The following is a 17,761-nucleotide window of genomic DNA, read 5'->3' as shown; positions in this document are numbered from 1 at the left end:
AACTTTTACAATATCTGTTATGTTAACAGACATGCAATAATATGTTTACCAATACTGAACCATTTAATTCTGAGAGTAATAGTCACATGGTTCAAAATTCAAACATACTAAAAAAGGTATACAATAAAAAGTCTGTCTCACCCCCATTCTCCAGTCACCAATAGGAGGAAAAAACTTAACCACTAAAATATAACCAAGGGATATACACTCACAATTGTTTCCTGTGGGACCACAGACATGGTAATACTACTCATAATACCAGAAATAACATTTTCTTTTTGAATTGTGATTATTTCAAAGTTCACAAAACAGAAAACATCTGAATGACAAGACACTCATACCTGAATGCCAAGGAGATTAAACGAAATGTTAAAGAATAACCAAGGAACAAGGCAAAGACAATAAAATGAAATCAAAGTATCAGTTGAGGTTCTACTGAGTTAGTCCTGACCAACACATGACAGGAAATTTGCAGCAATGGAACAAAGGAGGGGGTTACAAGTTTCTGTGCCTAGTTCCCAAATTAGTCACTGAAGAACCAACAGCACAAACCAGACTTACAAACTGTAACTCCTGCTTATACATCAGATCATTCCTGAACGCTGACACCAACAAAACAGAACAGCAGATCCCTGTGGGATTCAAGTGAGCATTTGAACAATTTACAAAGAAAAACATCAACTACCACCACAGAGGCCTCCTCAGGTAAAAAGGCTTCATACTTTGCACTTTCAAGACTGAATTAATTAATATGGAGCATTCTATTCACCTAGGAGTAATTCTAGCTCTTATTTGTCCTCTGCTTTCAGTTTAGCCATGTTCACCACTTATTAATGCTTTCACCTGAAAAGTAAAAGGAGTTTAGCAAATACACAACTGCCCAGAGGGCCCTCAGATCACCATTTCTCCAATCAGAAGACCAAAAGTGGCAAGATATTTAACCACTCCTGTATTACTAAGAGGTCACTGGCCTACTGACACATCACCTATGGCAAACACAAAAACCTCCTCACCTAAGACACTGAATTCAAAAGGAACTGGGAGAAGGGGATACAAATGGTTTATAAGGAGTTCCTTATTCCCAGTATGCTCGGGACAACTGGAATTCCAGCTATATCTTTCCTAATCTAACCCTCAACATATTTTTTATGCTTCTATGGGAAATTAGGAGTAAATTCGAAATGGATCCCTATGGCAAACAGAGCAAACAATAATGGGCAAAAGCCATAATACTGTCACAATACCTTCTTTCTTACTGGCAAGACCCCCTCTCCAAGAAGACAATCACATTCCCAGCCACCTTTGCAGCTAAGGCATGCACAGAAAACTGGGACTTTTTTCTTCTCTAATATAAGGTAAGAGGGAAGGGAGGAAGGAAGGGAAAATTTGCATAAGGAGAAACTGTCCATCCCTCCTCTTCTTCCACCCAACATTGTTGGATGAGAATATTATGCTTAAGAGTTGCAGAAACCATCTAGCAAAATCATGAGGAGAATCATTACCAACACACAGGAAGATGGCAGATACCTAGGACTGCTCAACTTGAAGGAATTCCTTAGTATTACTTGAAGAGTTTATCTCTGAGGTTCAGTACATTTTTTAACCTATAGCTTAACTCCTTAGGGGATGAGTAGGTCACAGACCACAATTTCTGAACTGACGTCCTCAATCACTCCACAAAATTGCAGTCCACATGCATTTACTGAGCATCTGTTGTGTTCTGCACACAATGAAAGAGCTTCTGTATGAATTTCTTTAATTATCAAAGTAACTGTATAAAGTATTATAATTATTACCATTTTACAGATGAGAAATGTGAAGCTAAGAGAAGTTTAAGTGACTTGTGGTGACTTGTGGCCAAAGTCACACAGTTAAAGAGACTGAGGACTAGGATTTGCATCTGAATTGTATGCCTCTATGCTAGTGCTGTTCCAGTATGTCACAACTACCCTACCACATTGATCACCTTCAACACCTCTCATGATTCACGTCATTTTTAAGTTCTAAATTGAAAGAACACTGGATTGAGAATCAGTAATGACTGCTGAGTATGGCTAAAGAGACCAAATTAATGAAAAGTACACACAAAAATTCTTCAACACTTCTATTCTTAAACCTAGTGGTAGGTAACTTTCATTATTAATCCTTAATTTAACTCCATCTGACTCATGAAAGTATCTTTAGTTCAGGTCTACAAATCATAAACCAAACTCTCCTGAAGTGGGCTGCAATGGCTATCCCATTCAAAACCAAATATTCCAATTTTAGGAGCAGATAAGAAGCTATGAACAATGGTTTATGAGTTCATAAACCATTAAATAGCAACAGGAAGAGGTATCATTAAAACCTTGACTCTTTCAGTTCAGTAAGCAGTGGTCTATGACAGAAAGTTTCACTGTATAGACTCTCTCAAACCAGACTGCTCTATTTCCCCCTCTGCCTAGTTTGTATCTCCCATTCTTAGTCTCTCCCTCCATAACTCATCATAACGTACAAGTATCTATTCAAAATTTAAATTCATCTAGTCAGTTGAATTTCAACATTGTCTTTTAAATTTAATCAAGTAATCTTTTATTTTTTTCCTTTCAAAAAAACATTAAGTATGGTCCTACTTAATCTTTCTCCTTGCAGCCCTGTTTTTAAAAATTTCTCCCTCTCATGATTCACGTCATTTTTAAGTTCTAAATTGAAAGAACACTGGATTGAGAATCAGTAATGACTGCTGAATGAATGAAAGAACTGGGGGTCCAGTACCTGATCTGCTACTTCCAGTTTTCAATCCATCTAAAATACCCGACTGCAATACACATTATGTCCCAATAAGAAAAAGTGCTGCCAACTAAACTGATATAATACCCTAGCACTTACAATTTCCATTTACACTTATTAAAAGAGCTCTTTTAAACTTCAGATTCTTTGCATACATTACTCTTGTGTGTAATTTTTAAAAGATAAATGAAATAAATTGGTGAGAAAACTGGTCACATTCAGAGCCAAACTCTTCTGAATCACTTTTTTGAATCATTCATTGATACCCATGGTTTTCCACACAATATCATCCTCTGTGTCATCAAAAGCATGATCCAACATTTATTTATATTCCAACCACAATCTCTGGGATTTTCTTCCGAGCCTGTTCCAAGTTTTACACATAAAGAGACAATGACAACTGCATAAAGGCCAAAGCAATTGTAAGATGTATCTGGATTTCAGAAATGTAAGAATGTAAAAACCGTGCTTCTTAGAATTAATGAAACACAATAACTTCCTTTGTTACCTTGAATAAAACAAAATCCTTCCTGGGCTTCAATTTCCACTAACAATAGTAGCTATCTATGCTGAATACCTATCATGCTGGGCATTTCACATCTCACTTAACTTTTACAAAAAAGCAAAAAGGCAGGCATTAACCTTGTTCTACATACATGAAATATGAGGCTCAGAGCACCTTAGAACTTGTCCAAGATTACCCAGCTAATAAGTGACAGAGCTGGGTTTCAATCTCTTGTCTATCTTCAAAGTCCTTATTCTTTCCATCACTTTAGTGGTTCTCAAAATTTAGTGCATCAAATAATCCCCTCAGATGATTCTTCCAGAGTAGGAAAAACATGCAAATACATATATTTGCAAATCATACAGCTAATAAATGTATACACACACACACACACACACACACACACACACACAACGCTAACAACTCAAAAAAAGACAAATAACCCAACTGAAAAATGGGAAAAGGATTTGCATGGACATTTCTCCAAAGAAAACATACAAATGACCAATAAACACATGTAAAAATGCTCAACATCATAAGCTATTACAGAAATATGAATCAAAGCCACAGTATGATACCACTTCACACCCACTAGAATGGCTATAATCAACAGACAGATAGTAAGCACTAAGGATGTGGAGAAACTGGAACCCTCATACATTATTGCTAGTGGGAATATAAAATGGCACCTCCACTTTGGCAGACAGTTTTCAAGTTCCTCAAAAAGTTAAACCATATAACCCAGCAATTCCACTAGTAGGTATTTACACAAGATAAATGAAAACATATGTTCAAACAAAAATCTGTATATGAATGTTCAAAGAAGCACTATTTTTCATAATACCCAAAAAGTCCATCAAGTAACAGATTAATAAAATGTGGCGTTTTAGTCCATACAATGGAATATTATTCAGCAATGAAAAGGAATGAAATACTGATGCTATAACATGGGTGATCCCTGAAAACATTATGCTAAGTAAAAGCCAAGAACAAAAGTCTACATACTGTATAATTCCATTTATATAGATCCCATTTCTAGAGAGAGAGAAAGTAATTCCTTCAGATTAGAGTTGACAGGAAGTAACTGCTAATAGGTACAGTTTATTCTATGGGGGACAAAAATGTTCTAATTAAAGTATGGTGATGGTTGTACAACCCTGTAAATATACTTAAAAAATTTTAAGTGGGTTAATTGTATGGTATGTGAATTATATCTCAATAAACCTAATTTCTTAATACCCTCTAGATCAGATTATTTCTAAGGTTCCTTTCTAGATATAACAGTCTATAAGACAAACATCTGAGAGCATCCATAAACAGCCTTCAGAATCCAATCCCCAGTGACTCCGACAAACCTGTAGTTTAGAGAAGGTGACATATAATTCCTCACTTGAGGTCACTAGATCTGGAGGTGTCTACAAAGGAAGGACAGATGCTTCCAGTTTCAATTTTTCAGAAATTCTATGAGAAACCATACATTCAGCCTTTTTGAGGTAAAGTTTTAAGTATCTTTTCCTTTCACTGGACTCATACTAGTAGTTTTAAAATATGGATTCAAAGATGATAGACAGCTTAATGTATGAAAAATGAAAAATAAAAGAAATTATGAATTAAAATATACTTTTGACAGGCAAAATGTTTCAAAAATAGGGACCCACGATGTGTTCCTTATTTAAAAGCTTAGGAAATGCAGATATAGAGAAAAGTGCTCTAGTCTAGAAATTAGAAGAAACAGCTGTATTTCAACATGATTCACTTCATCTTACTGTGCTCTCAGTTTCCATTTTCATGTATAAAATCAACAAATGTGATAACCCACCTGACTCTCAAATTCTATAATTTTTCTGGTACATAATAGTCTCCTAAAAATACCTGCTAAAAAGTTCTTTATACCCTGGGTCCCTGCAAAAAACTTTCTTTACTTAGTATATCATAAGAATAAATGATACTAAATATATAAGACTAATAAACAATACATAGGCTGAAGTACTTAGAAACTGATTTATAAGTGGCCTTAGAAAGCAAAGATAGAAAATAATAACAAACTAAAAAGAAAATAAAGTGTGTTTGTCTACTGCTGACAGAAAAAATCAACAGGAAACAGTATGAAATCTCCCCAAAGCATGAAATGTCCCTGATCAACAAATGAGTTGTTTTTCCTTCTCATATTTTACTCCTAATACACCAGCTTCCAAATGCATCCCTGGAACAAATGGACTGAAGAGGAAAAGAGCAAAGGAAAAAAAAAAAACTGTATCATAAAAACTCTTCTCTGTCTACTACTAATTTCCTTATATTAATAAAAAGCTATTTGTACTTTTTTTAGTGAATTCATACTAACTTAAATTGAGATTATCACTGGTTGGGGGAGCACAGGTAAGAAGGAGTGCTGTTTGTGAGATTTCAGGGAGGAGGGTAGTAGCCTCAGAAAAGAAAAAGTAGGCATGATACATTATAATATAATACATATGAAACCCAAATTCAGAGATTTCTAATCAACTTTTTAAAGGTCATTTCACTTGCTAGGACAGAAAAGCCAGATTACCTTCCTCCTCAAGCAACCAAAGTTATCACGAACACCAAGAGTGGACAATTTTCAACCTCCAATTTATTATTATCATTAAAAAAGAAAAAAAGCCAATCAGAAACCTAAACTCAAGGTTTAGGAGGTAATACAGTATTCTGTTCACAACTCCATGGGATTCATGCCATTAATTTAATACAAAAGAAAAACACACTGACTCCTTTAAAATAATAAAGAATCCATTAATCCTTGGAGCACCAAGGATCTCTGTATTTACATGTTATATATAAATACAGATTTATTCTACATCAAATACCATACTATATGTCCACATGAATCAAAGTATAACACAAGCTCCAACAGACACCACTGTAGCCCCTTACAAAGGAAGATTATAAGCCTAAAAACAAAGAAGGTGCATTTACATATAACCAGTTACATTCATTTAACAATCCTGCCAGCCTAAACAAAGGGTACAAACATACAAAAATCAGTACGACTTAGTCCCAACTTCAAGGAATTCACATGAGGGAAGCCAGAAGCGTGTGCAAAATCAAATTCATTCAGTTCACAGAGAACAAACTTGCAAAAACGTAGTGGTAACTAGAATTCGCCATGTGAAAAAGTGAGAAGAATGGTATCAACAGGCAATGAGAGCAACACAAATGCATAAATGTAGAGCCCATTTAGATAATCAGAAGTCCAGAGCAGCCAAAACAAGGGGAATAAGGAGGAAGAATGCTTGAGCATAAAATGGTAGTTAATTAAGCCAGGAAAGGAAGCTTGCGGCTAGGCTGTAGAGGGCCATATATGCTATGACAGTGTTTCATCTTTATTCAGAAGGCCACAGAGAACCTAATACAGAATAAATAATGCTTTTAGAAAGCTAACTGGTGACCATGTGGAAGACAGATTTAAAAGGAAAGGTTGTGGGGTGGAAGATATGAGAACACTACTGCAATAATTAGAATATTACTGCAATATGCAAGTGAAATGTGATGGGGTCAACAATAATAAAAACAACTAAACAGCATGGACTGTGTGTCCATATACTTGATCATAAGTTGTACCAAGGTATAAGCAATGGCGGGGAAGAGAAAAGCATACAAACAAAAAGTCTTTAGAAGGTATAATTAACAGAACTTAATGACCATCAACCATCCATCCCACACAGAGGATCCTCGCTTACACACTTCACTTCCTGAACTGCTTCTGATAATTCATTACTTTTTGAGAATTCTACTAAGATATCTTAGTTCACTTAATAGATGTTAAAAACTGAATTTTTAACAATATGAAGAGTTTCAAGTGTCTTGCACAATTATTTAAGTCTCAAATTTTCTCTGTGGCTACAAGAAAAACAGAAAGAAACAAATACATTAGTAAAATAGAGTACTTTTCAGTTAGGACACAATAATCTCGGTACATCCAACTTTGGATAAGACCATTTAAATGCTTTAGAAAACCTTGAAAAGACAAGTATAATACAGTAGAAACACTCATAAATAACACCTAAATTAAATATGGGGAAGGAAAAAACTCTTTAATTTTAAAATCTTTGGTCTCCAAAAAATCCAGCTTTCCAAACACAAATAATTTTAGGGTTAACAACATACAGTTAATATTTTTCATGAAACCAAAGTGAGGTTGTCAGCCACAGGAAAAATAGGCAACTGATGAGGCTTACAGACCCAATTCCAATTTGATAAGTGTTACTAAAGGGAAATAAGAATTGCAGCCACTCTGTTTCAACATGCAAATCATCTTCCATCCTTTACTAAAATATGTTTGTTGACCTGTCAGTTTGTATTATAGGATTGTTAAATAAAACAGTGGGATTTATCTCAATTAAAATTAGTCACGCTTTCCTATGTAAAGAAAGATACTGATTTTCACAATGACGGCAACATGTCTTATCTAATAAATTCAAAATTATTTTGATTATGAATATAAGTAACTTTAATGATAAAATATGATAAATACATTTCCCACTAATTTAATGTGAAAAGGCAAAGTTATAATTTGTCATGTTCTAACAAATAGAGCTAGTATATACTCATCCGAGGTTGACTGGCTCACCCCCAGATATTAACCATTAACCAGGCGTGTCAGTTTAAAAATATGTTTGAAATCGTTAAGGTCAATAAATGTTAACAATTTAGCAGGATGACTATTTAAATAAGAATTTCTACTTCGATGATTATAATTTAACTGATACACTTTTAAACCTTATTTTTTTCATAACAGTATGTGTACATTATAGATTCCCCCCACTAAAGGGAAAAAAGTTTGTATTATGTTAGTTCCAGTTATAAATTCTAGCTGAGTCAAAGTTCTAACAGTCTTAAAGCAGGAAATCCAAAAGGAAATTCCATCATCAGTTCCTGGGGCTTGGTAACTCAAAGGTTCTTTGAAACAGATACAGAAGTTCTCAAACTATTCACTATAACCTTACCTCATATCTTCAAGCAAATCACATTCTGCTTGATGTTTGGCTTGAAGTTTTGTCATCTGCTCAACTTGAATGTTTTTCAGTTCTTGTGTAACTTTCACCTAAAATATACCATATATTTATGAATGCCTTACTTCAACTACAACAAAAATTACTAAAGGAAAATACTTAATACTTGTCAGAATATAGCTCCAACTCACTTCTCCCTTTAAGACCACAAGTTTATTATTAGTCACCTAATTTTGTTTGCTGAAGATACTTAATGAAAAAACTAGCCAAATAACCTAAAACAGAGGCTAAATGAAAGTGCAGGAGTATAAAAAATTACAGTTAAAGAGGTGCAAAATAAACTGCCAGTCATTCCATATCATGCACAAGCTCTGCACATTATCTAGGTCTTAAGAGTTTTAAGAGTATGTCTACTATTTCTTCCAGAAAGGATTCAGTTATTAACCACCAGGAGAGGTGAGCAGAGTGTAGACAGGAAAAAGGAGCATAAGAATACTTAATACCTCATGACCGAAATTTACACAATCATGAAATTATATGCATGAATCGACTACATAAATTATTCCATAATGGCTGCGAGAAAGATGCACTGTCTCAGGATAATGCCCTCGACTGGCTGACAGCGCATCAAATCACAATCTCTTTCTCACAAAGGAGAAAGCAAAAGTGACCTTCCAGCATATGCAGTGCTTTTTAAACCACTCCAGCAAGCCGGACCCGTGGCGGCTCCACTTCAAAACGGAACAGCAGTGCCTCGCCCGCCAGGCCCGGACCCCCAGGGTTCCAGGTTACCGTGGGCCTGGAATCCCCGCCACCAAGGCAGGGCAACCCAGAGTGATGGGGGTACGTGTGTGAAAGAAAAAAGACTCACTTAACTGGAGAAACCCGGATTAAGAAAGAGAAAGAAAAGGAGGAAGCAGACACGAGTGAGTTAGGCATTCAGCAAATGTTTGCCCACGAGGGGAGGGCAGAACAGCCTCCTCCACCCAGCGCCCAGAGTAGACACTCAGTAACCATCTGCAGGATTTTAAAAAAAAAGGACACGGCTTCAGCCTCTGGGAAAGCTGGGAAAGAAGGCAGTGAAACAGTTCTCGAAGAGTGTATCAGGAAAGCTACTGACAAGCCGGGGGCACCCGTCACTCCCACCCCAAGCCGCGATCTTGGTGCACACGCCACGCACTGCTCGGTTCTCGCTCTCCCGGGGACACCACCACTGCTGTCTCCTCGCCCCCAGCCGGAGGGGCGGGGCAGAAGGAGAGCAGGGAGCTAGGCGGGCCGGTCAATGCTTAATTTGTTTTCCCCTGGGGTGGGGGGTGGTGATTATTTCAACTTCTTTTCGGCCGCCCCGAGGGAAAGGCAGGCCAAACCTTACGGCTAGACTGGAAACAAATTCCCTGCAAATTTGCAAAGGGGCGAGGGTGGCGACAAGCAGCTGGAGGGCTCAAACCTGGTGCAGACTAAACAATCACACACAAGCACAAGGCTCTACAAAGCTGCGGGGTTTCGCCCACCACTCCTCGGTGCAGCCCCGAGAATGCACTTTGCAGCAAGGAGAACTGCCATGCGCGCGCACACACAAATGCACACCCGAAACTCTTGTGAAATGTCTGGGGGTCTCCTGCGCGGTAGAGGGGCCGAGCCCTGCAGCCCGTCTGTGGGAAAGGCACCTCACCGGCGCATCCCAGGCCTGGAGTTGGAGGCAACTCCGTGACAAGCCCGAGAACACGGTGGTCACGGCCCCTTGCGGAAAGGGGGAGGAGGCGCAGCGGTCGCCCCAGCAATGTTCCTTTAACGCATCCCCCCAAAACCTCTAAGCCCCCTGCCAGCTGCACCCTCACCTTCCTCGGCGGTGGCTGCATGATGCTGAAGGGACATCAATCCTCCCCCGACGGCGGGTTAGCCAGGACGAGGAGTTGGAGGGCCGAGAAGAGGGGACGGCCTCGCGGTAGTGCGGGCGTGTGTCTGTGCGGAGAGCCTGAGAACGAGGACTCGCGCCGGAGAGAGCAAGGGCGGCGGGCGGCAGGAGGAGCCCCGGGTCGGAGAGCGAGTGTGAAGGGGAGGAGGAGGAGCGCTGGGAAGGCCTGGGCTCGCGCGGCCCGGGGGGTGTGTGAGGGAAGGAGGCGGAGACCGCGAGGGGGCGGGGGCCCGGGAGCTGGGACGCGGGGTCTCCCAGCTCGCCGAGCGGCTCTCGAGGAGCTGCCGCGTTGTCCGGCTCCCCGCCCGCCGCCGGCTCGGCTGCTCCTCGCAGACGTGGTCCCCCCTGCCCGGATTCAGGCAGCCCGGCCCTCGCTGGGCCCAACGCCCCCGCCCGGCCCTAGGAGGTGGAAAGCAGTGCCGCGCTCTCCGCTGCGGCTCCTTCACTCGGGCCGCCGCGGGAATTTCCGGCCTCACGACACAGCGCAGCGCCCCGCTCAGGCAGCGGAGGGGACAGCTCAGACCGCAGCCGGATTCGAGGGACGGAGCTAGCTGAAGGGAGGGAGCGTGGCCGCGGCGCGGGACTCCGTATCGCGGCGGGAGACAGGGGGAACTAACGGATCGGTCGGCGAATAGGCGGAGTAGAAACACTAGGGGAGGACAAAAAAATACCCCCCGTTCTCTCCAAGAGTGGCACTTTCCAAACACCTCCCATCCTCCTTCCTCCACACGGAGCCAGCCGGGGGCTTCCCGCGCGCTTTCCCGCCAGCCTGTCGCGACGCGCGCCTCCGGCCGGGGCCGCGCACATGGGCGGAAGAGGGCTCCGCGCCGACGCACGCGCACAAGCCGCCCCCGTCTCCAGCCAGTTCCTGTGGCTGCCGTGTTGGTGTGTGTATGTCTGTGCAGGCGGACGACACTCCGAGTGAAGCTTTTACAGTGGGGAGGGGGCAGCACGCCTGTGGCAGTAGGAGAATTCCGGTTTGGCTGTTTCTCGGTCATCTAACACCTCTCGATCCCTAGCGGATGGGCCGGCCACATAGACGTGCCTGAAGTGGGAGAGCACAAACTAGTTCTTTCGCAGGCGCCTGCAGGTGCTTGACTATGCGGGGGAGGGGCGGTGAAGGGGAGATCCTAGCTGCCCTACAAAGGTGAAAAAACAGCTCTCTGCTACAGCGCATTCAAATTAAGAGCCCGGAGTCTGTGCTGCAGGAAACCGGGAGGTCGTTAAGGCCAAGGCCCCCATTTCACAGATGGGAATGCTAGTGCCATTAAAGGAGCGGAAACTTTCTGAAGGTCACACAGCAGTACTTGAATATCTGGGCCACAAAGAGTTCTATGGATTATAAAGAAACAGGTACAAATGATAACCATGAGGAAAAGTCAAGGAGGCAGCAGCTCCCTTGTCTGGGAGTCAGGACCTGGATGCTAGTCCACAATGCTGTCCTGGACTGGCTGTATATCAGGCTTCCTGATGAGCCTGGGAGGATGCTCATCTAGGCAGCTCCTGCCCCACCTTTCTGCTCTGTCCAAACCATCTGGGGGTAAGGGCACCAGCCTACCTTGGAGTCCTTAGAAGAATGAACATACCTCTTCACAAGCTAGGGGGCTGTGTGGAGTGTGAACTAGATCTATCCATTATTTTATCAGAATTTGGAGTCCCAGACACCTGTTCTCAGAAGTGTAGTCAGGCAAAAGAGGAAAGTGAGTGAGGTCTGGAGAGATCCAAGTAATTAGCCCAAGGCCACATGGCCAGAAATTGGAAAGATGAAACTTGAACCCATGTTAGCCTAGAATCTTGTACAGGAAGGTGATAGAATCAGCTGTGCTTGAGTCAGATTAATCCAGACCTGTGTGTGAACTGAGAGACCAGGCATGCTATTTTTGGTTTCCTTGAGGCCATTCAAACATTAGCCTGCACCAGAGTCCAGTTACTATCAGGGAAGGCCTGAGAACAGGTGGGCAGAGGCCCAGCCTCCCTTATAACTGTGGGGCAGCATCTAGAGCTCAGGCCAGAGGTAGCAAGGCAAGCTCCGGTCCCAGCTCCACACTTCACTGTGAGGCCTTAAGCTAGTCAGTCCACTTCTTGCAGGCTTTATTCCCTCACTTGTAAAATAGGGATATAATACCAACCTCACAGGTTTGTTTTATTAAATAGAAGTTCTCCTACCACAAGGCCTAGCACATAGTGCTTTAAAAATGCTCAGTGATTTATCATTCATTCAAAAAATATTTGCTGAGGTCCTGCTTTGTGCCAGACACTGGAGACACAAGAGTGAACAAGACAGTATCAGCCTAGGCCATCACCAAGACTGAGTTCCAGACCAACCATTCCATTAATAACACTGGGCTAGAGTGGGAGGATAAACAGTGCTTTCCCAGATGCAGTGTCCTGTACATAGAAGGTACTTAACAAAGATTTGCTGCATCCCAGACTTGAGTGCAACTAGTCTGGCCCAGAGATTATGCTCCCTTCATCTTCTGTCTCTGGAAATGAGCACTGAGGGTATAAAAGTGCTGGATGTCGACAGACTTGGGCTCTAGCCTCTACCACTGATGGCACTGACTTTCTGGAATGATTTCTTTTCAAAGTGTTTTAAAAAGCTAAGGGGCAACACCAGATAGGCTTACCTGCTAACTTTTTTTTTAATGTGGCTTTTTAAAAAGTGTGCTTAATATTTGCCAAGTGCCTTTTCCAAACCCCAAACTTTCATATTACTTTTCTGAGCTAATCTTCACTGTAATCCCATGAAAGAGTATTATTTTCTTCATTTTACAAATGAGGAATCAGAGGTTCAATGAATATAAGTAACTTGGCCTGGAGTGATAGATTTTGGACCAGAACCCAGTTCTCCCATTTGCCTCTATTAGGAATGTTGAAAGGAATTGGGAAAATTGAGCCAGGAAAAAGGCAGACTCGGGAGAATACAATGCATATGATCCTAACTCCACAGGGATGGGAAAAAGAATTTCTCTGACTTATGTAAACCTGACTTAAAATGTACTCCTTTGAAGCAGGCTGGGGACTCCCAAGGCCTTCCTCCTGTCCTACAGGCAAGCACTGTTACCAGTAAGATCTCTTGAGATTCTTTGAGGGAAATACCACAGAACTGTCCTGTAGCCACAGAGCAGCATGCACTCTGGCCCCAGAGACAAAACAGGTCTCAGCTGTGTCTAAGGATAGAGGTTTACCAGTCAGAGCTGCCCTAGAGGGGGTGAACTCTCCCGTTCCTGGGGCTTTGTGAGCAGGTGCTGGCTCCCTTCCATTAAGGAGCCCATAGATGGGATTCTCACCCTAGGAAGAGAGTATTAATATAACAGCTACCATTTATTTCACCTCTCTGTCTTTAAGGCATTGAATTAGGCACATTATTTACGTTGTTTCTAGCAACAATCCTTCATGATACATATGACCCCATTTCACAGATTTCAGAGACCGAGGCTCAAAACTGAAATGACCTTCTCAAGGTCACATGGTTAGGACAAGAGAGCCAGGCCTGGCCCCTGGCTCCCTCTGGCTCTGAAGCTGTGCTTTCCCTCTGGAGTGTGCAGTGCTGTGCAGTCTTCCAGAAGGAATGTAATTCTAAGTTTAAGTCTGAACCAGGATTGAAAGCTCTCCTGGAGCACATATCTGAGTGGGCTTTGGAAGATGAGCTATTTCAATATTCTACAGAGCTCCCAGGAGAAACCCCATGAGACAAAGTGTGCCCTTGAGCATGCCTAGAATGTAAACAGCACCCCGTCCAGAGTGGCACCCAGGACAGGTTGGCACTCCATCCAGGCTCTCTCCAGAGAAGGTGGCCACCTTCCCATCTGCTCATTCTGTACCAAGGCACTCCCCTAGCCTTCCCACAGTTGGGATTCACAGCCCCCTCTCCTCCCTTTCCTGCTCTGTCTTTATTCCCACTCACATTGGCACAGGTTGCTCAGGACTGCCTGTCAGCCCATCCAGGTGCCAGCTATTCCCTGCCTGAAGCACAGAGCCTAGCTGGGGATGCTCCTGCCAACAATGTAATCTGTAGACCCCACCCACACTTTACTCCACCCTCTCTGCCTTCCCCCCTCCCCCTCAGACACACTCTTGTCTTTGCTCCTGCCTGAGCCCTCTGGGCAACCTAGTGTGGTAGTGTGCCTGTCTCCTCTACTGGTCAGCTCTCAAGACAAAACCACACCCACGAGAATGAGGCTTTAAGATCAGTGACTACCAGAAGAGGGTAAGGGCTCTTCCTAGGACACAAAGTGAGTTTGTGGTACAACTAGAGCTTGAGTTCCATCCCGCATCACTCAACAAGCCCCTTATTCTGGGCTCAGTCATAAGCAGGTCTCTGGGGCCTGGGGCCCTGCACTTCAGGAGCTCCCAGTCTCAACACATGGACCAAAGGTCACAGCAGTAAGTCCAAGACATGCAGAGACAGGAGAGTCATAGGGACCCAGATTCCACCAGGTATATCGGGGTTCTAAGGCCAGAGGTGAGTCCCTGAGAGGCAAACACTGGGGCAAGGAATTATCTTGATAGTTGGTGCCCCTGCCAGGGAGTGTTACAAGTTGGGGTAGGGATGAGGGGACAGCCACTCTCAGGCTATACTAGGAACTGGCAGTCACATGGTTGACATCAGGAGGCAGGACACCAAGGTTCTAGTCCTGTCTTTTCCAGGCACTTGCTGAGTGTGATCTCTGGCACATCACAAGTTCTGTCTTGTGTTTCTCCTAGGAGGGTGGTTCAGGCTAAATGTAGTAACAGGTACATTATCTATAAAGGGCTCAGGAGCTCCATAAGCAAGTGACTACCCATCCTGAGCTACATCAGGGAAGGCTGAGTGACTGCCTATGTGGGATGCTGATGAAGGCCTTCCCACTGGGAGCTGCACTGTGATTACAACTCTGTGACACTAGGACCCCTGGGTTAAACAGGTTTGGGTGAGATTTGGGATCAGGCAAACCTGGCCTGGATGTCCAGTTCGTCCTCTATCTAGACTTTGGATTCTTGACCCAGTCCTGAAGTCTGTTTTCATCTGAGTTCCATTGTCCGTAAAAGGGGAATAATGTTTTTTTACACTGTTGAGTGGGAATTAAATGTGATGTTTATATACAATGCCTACAACCATGCTGGCCCACAAATATGAGTTTCCTTTGTGCTTGCATGTGTTTTCCTTCAGTTTCCCTCCATTTTGTTCTGGTTTTGTTTGTAAATTTTAAATCACACAAAGAGGAATCGCCATGGGAGGAGGCTGAGCCCAAGTGCAGTCCTCGTTTTGCCCTTGACTCACCATAAGGACCTGGGAAGTCCCTGTCCTCCCTCAGCCTTCATTTCCTCATCTGTAGCTCAGGGGATCCCACCAAGGCCTTTCTCCAAAGCCCAGCCTGGAAGGCATGGGATACTACCCATGTGTGAGCCATGGGGTCACCCTCTAGGCTGAGCTGGGGGATGGCGTTAGGCAGGGACCAGGGGAGGGAGATGGAGTTGTGGGGGAGGCACAGCTCTGTAACCACCGTGCACTGGCCTGTAAAGAGAGCAGGCCCCCTCAGCTTAGGAAGCCTATTGCCTGTTTTCCTATGGCATGCCCAGTTAACACCAAAACAAAACACACTTGCTCCCTGCCAGAGGGCAATGGGCCAAAATGAGTGTCCTGCGGGGCTGGCAGATGTCCTGGCATCCTGCCTCTCCTCTCCTCCTTAGGCACCCACCCTTCCCCTGTCTGCAGCACATCCACACACCCATGTCCTGTGGCCTGGATGAGCTGAACAACACCCTCAGCCAAAGCTGGCCCAGTGTGTGGAGAGGAGCTTCCCCAAGACCTGCACTTCCCTCTTTTGTTTTCAGCCCTCCCAAATGGACACCTCCAGCACCTAAACCTGCCTGTCTTCCCAGTCCAGCCTTGGCCCCGAGATGTGATCTAATTCTTGCCATGCCGCCACCATGGGCAGGACCATGGCATCAGAATGCTGAGAGCTGCTGTCAGTCGCTATGGGAGGGAATTCCCTGGCTCAGGAAAGCTCTTCTAGCAGAAGGGAGCACGTGGTGAACCTCCCTGAAGAGACAGACTCCGCCAACGCTGCAGGCAGAGCCAATCCTGGTATACGAAGCATCAAATCCACCACCCCCGCCTTCTCTCTGATACTTGTCTACACTGGGCACAGTAATAATAATAGCTTATACTTTATAATAGCTACTGTGTGTCAGCACTTCACATAAATAATTCTCACAACAACTTTGAAGTAGGTACTATTATTAGCCCCATTTTACCCTAAGGTCATACAGGCAGTATAGTATGTGGCAAACTGACATTTGTACCCAATTACTCAGCCTCCAGGGTCTGTGCTGTTAACTGCTATGCAAATCTGCCACCAAAAGACGGTATCCCCCATAAAACCTGAATCCAATCTTGGAATATGGCAAGATGCTTGCCTTTGTATCCTAGAATCCAAGTATTTTCCCAGACTAGGATGAGCTGAGAATCCACCTATGGGTGCTTGTTTAAAACCCAGGGGCCGCAGACCCCCTCAGAGGTGGAAGTTCCATGTGGGAAGAGAGGCAGTCCCTGACACATGGAAATTGCCTGAAAAATATTTGTTAAAAGAATGAAGGCCCTGTCTTCTCTGAGACCCTGCTCATCTCTAAAATGGGGTTACAGTTCCCCACCCTGTCCCATCTCCATGTGTGGCTATGTGTTGAGCCAGTGTGTGTATCTGTACCAGCTTTGCTTGGGTGTGAGGAATTGTTTACAAGCACACTCAGCTAGCTTCTAATAATAGCTGTAATAACAAGAACTAACATTTCTTGCATGCTTATGGAGTACCAGACACAGTTCTGAGGGCTTTGACAATGTTAACCCATTGATTCTCACAATACCCAATCATCCTGACTTTAAGGGAGGGGAAACTGAGGCTCAGAGAAGTTAAATAACTTGCCTGTGATCACACAATTGGTAAGAAGCAAGATTTGAACCCAGATGGTCCTATTCTAGCGTCCAGAAGTTAGCTACTCTACCATAGTTTCTGGACTCACCCTGCCCCTCCTATTGGGAATGGGGCTGCCACAGTTTAACTGAGCAAACGTTTACTACAACGGTAGTATTCAGGGAAGAAAGAATGAAAAGTCGAATTAATCGGAACTCTCAACATAGATGGAGGAATAAGATCTTGAATTCCCTCACTATCTTTTGAGCCTGAGTAAAAAAATTGCCAAAGCACAGAATCAAAGCACTATGGTAGTTTCACAGGGGGAAGGTTGCCTCTGTCTAAAAGAGGGTACCCCTGAGAGCTGTACTGGGAGTGGGACTTGATGTAAGGGGGGTGGAGACTCCCAGAAGAGGAAAAGTGAGAGCAAAAACTGCAGGCTGGGCGGGCATGAGCCATGTTTGGAAACAGTCTGAGTAGTGAATCCCAGGAAATGAGCCTGTAAAGTCCGGCCACAACCTTGGGTATCCACTTGGATGTTTGCTCTAAGTTTTAAAGAGCAAATGCTCCTTTGTAGTGTTCATCTTGCTCTGTAATAGGTATGTGTATTGTATCTCACCCATCCTATCATTGCTCTGTATCCCAGTAGATTTTTGGGAGGAGGATTTGATGGATGGACAGATGGATGGATGGA

At 43.5% G+C, this 17,761-nt stretch overlaps 1 protein-coding gene across 2 annotated transcripts in view; it reads right to left on the bottom strand.

The window, feature by feature from the left end:
• Positions 1-17,761, bottom strand: part of FCHSD2 (FCH and double SH3 domains 2) — a 359,006-nt gene that overhangs the window by 338,152 nt on the left and 3,093 nt on the right. The window contains exons 1-2 of one of the 2 annotated variants that reach the window (XM_036888618.2): positions 10,098-10,618; positions 8,254-8,351 (exon numbers count right to left, since the gene is read on the bottom strand). In XM_036888618.2, coding sequence (XP_036744513.2) covers positions 8,254-8,351; positions 10,098-10,118 — 119 coding nt within the window. In that variant the 5' untranslated portion in view covers positions 10,119-10,618. Of the gene's footprint in view, positions 1-8,253; positions 8,352-10,097; positions 10,619-17,761 lie in introns of those variants that run through there. The other variant, XM_036888620.2, reaches the window with a different exon arrangement.

The sequence above is a fragment of the Manis pentadactyla genome, chromosome 9 (assembly GCF_030020395.1).
Source record: "Manis pentadactyla isolate mManPen7 chromosome 9, mManPen7.hap1, whole genome shotgun sequence".
In the NCBI taxonomy this organism is placed as follows: Eukaryota; Metazoa; Chordata; class Mammalia; order Pholidota; family Manidae; genus Manis; species Manis pentadactyla.
Note: the sequence above shows the minus strand (reverse complement) of the source record. Positions and strands in the feature narration are given on the sequence as shown.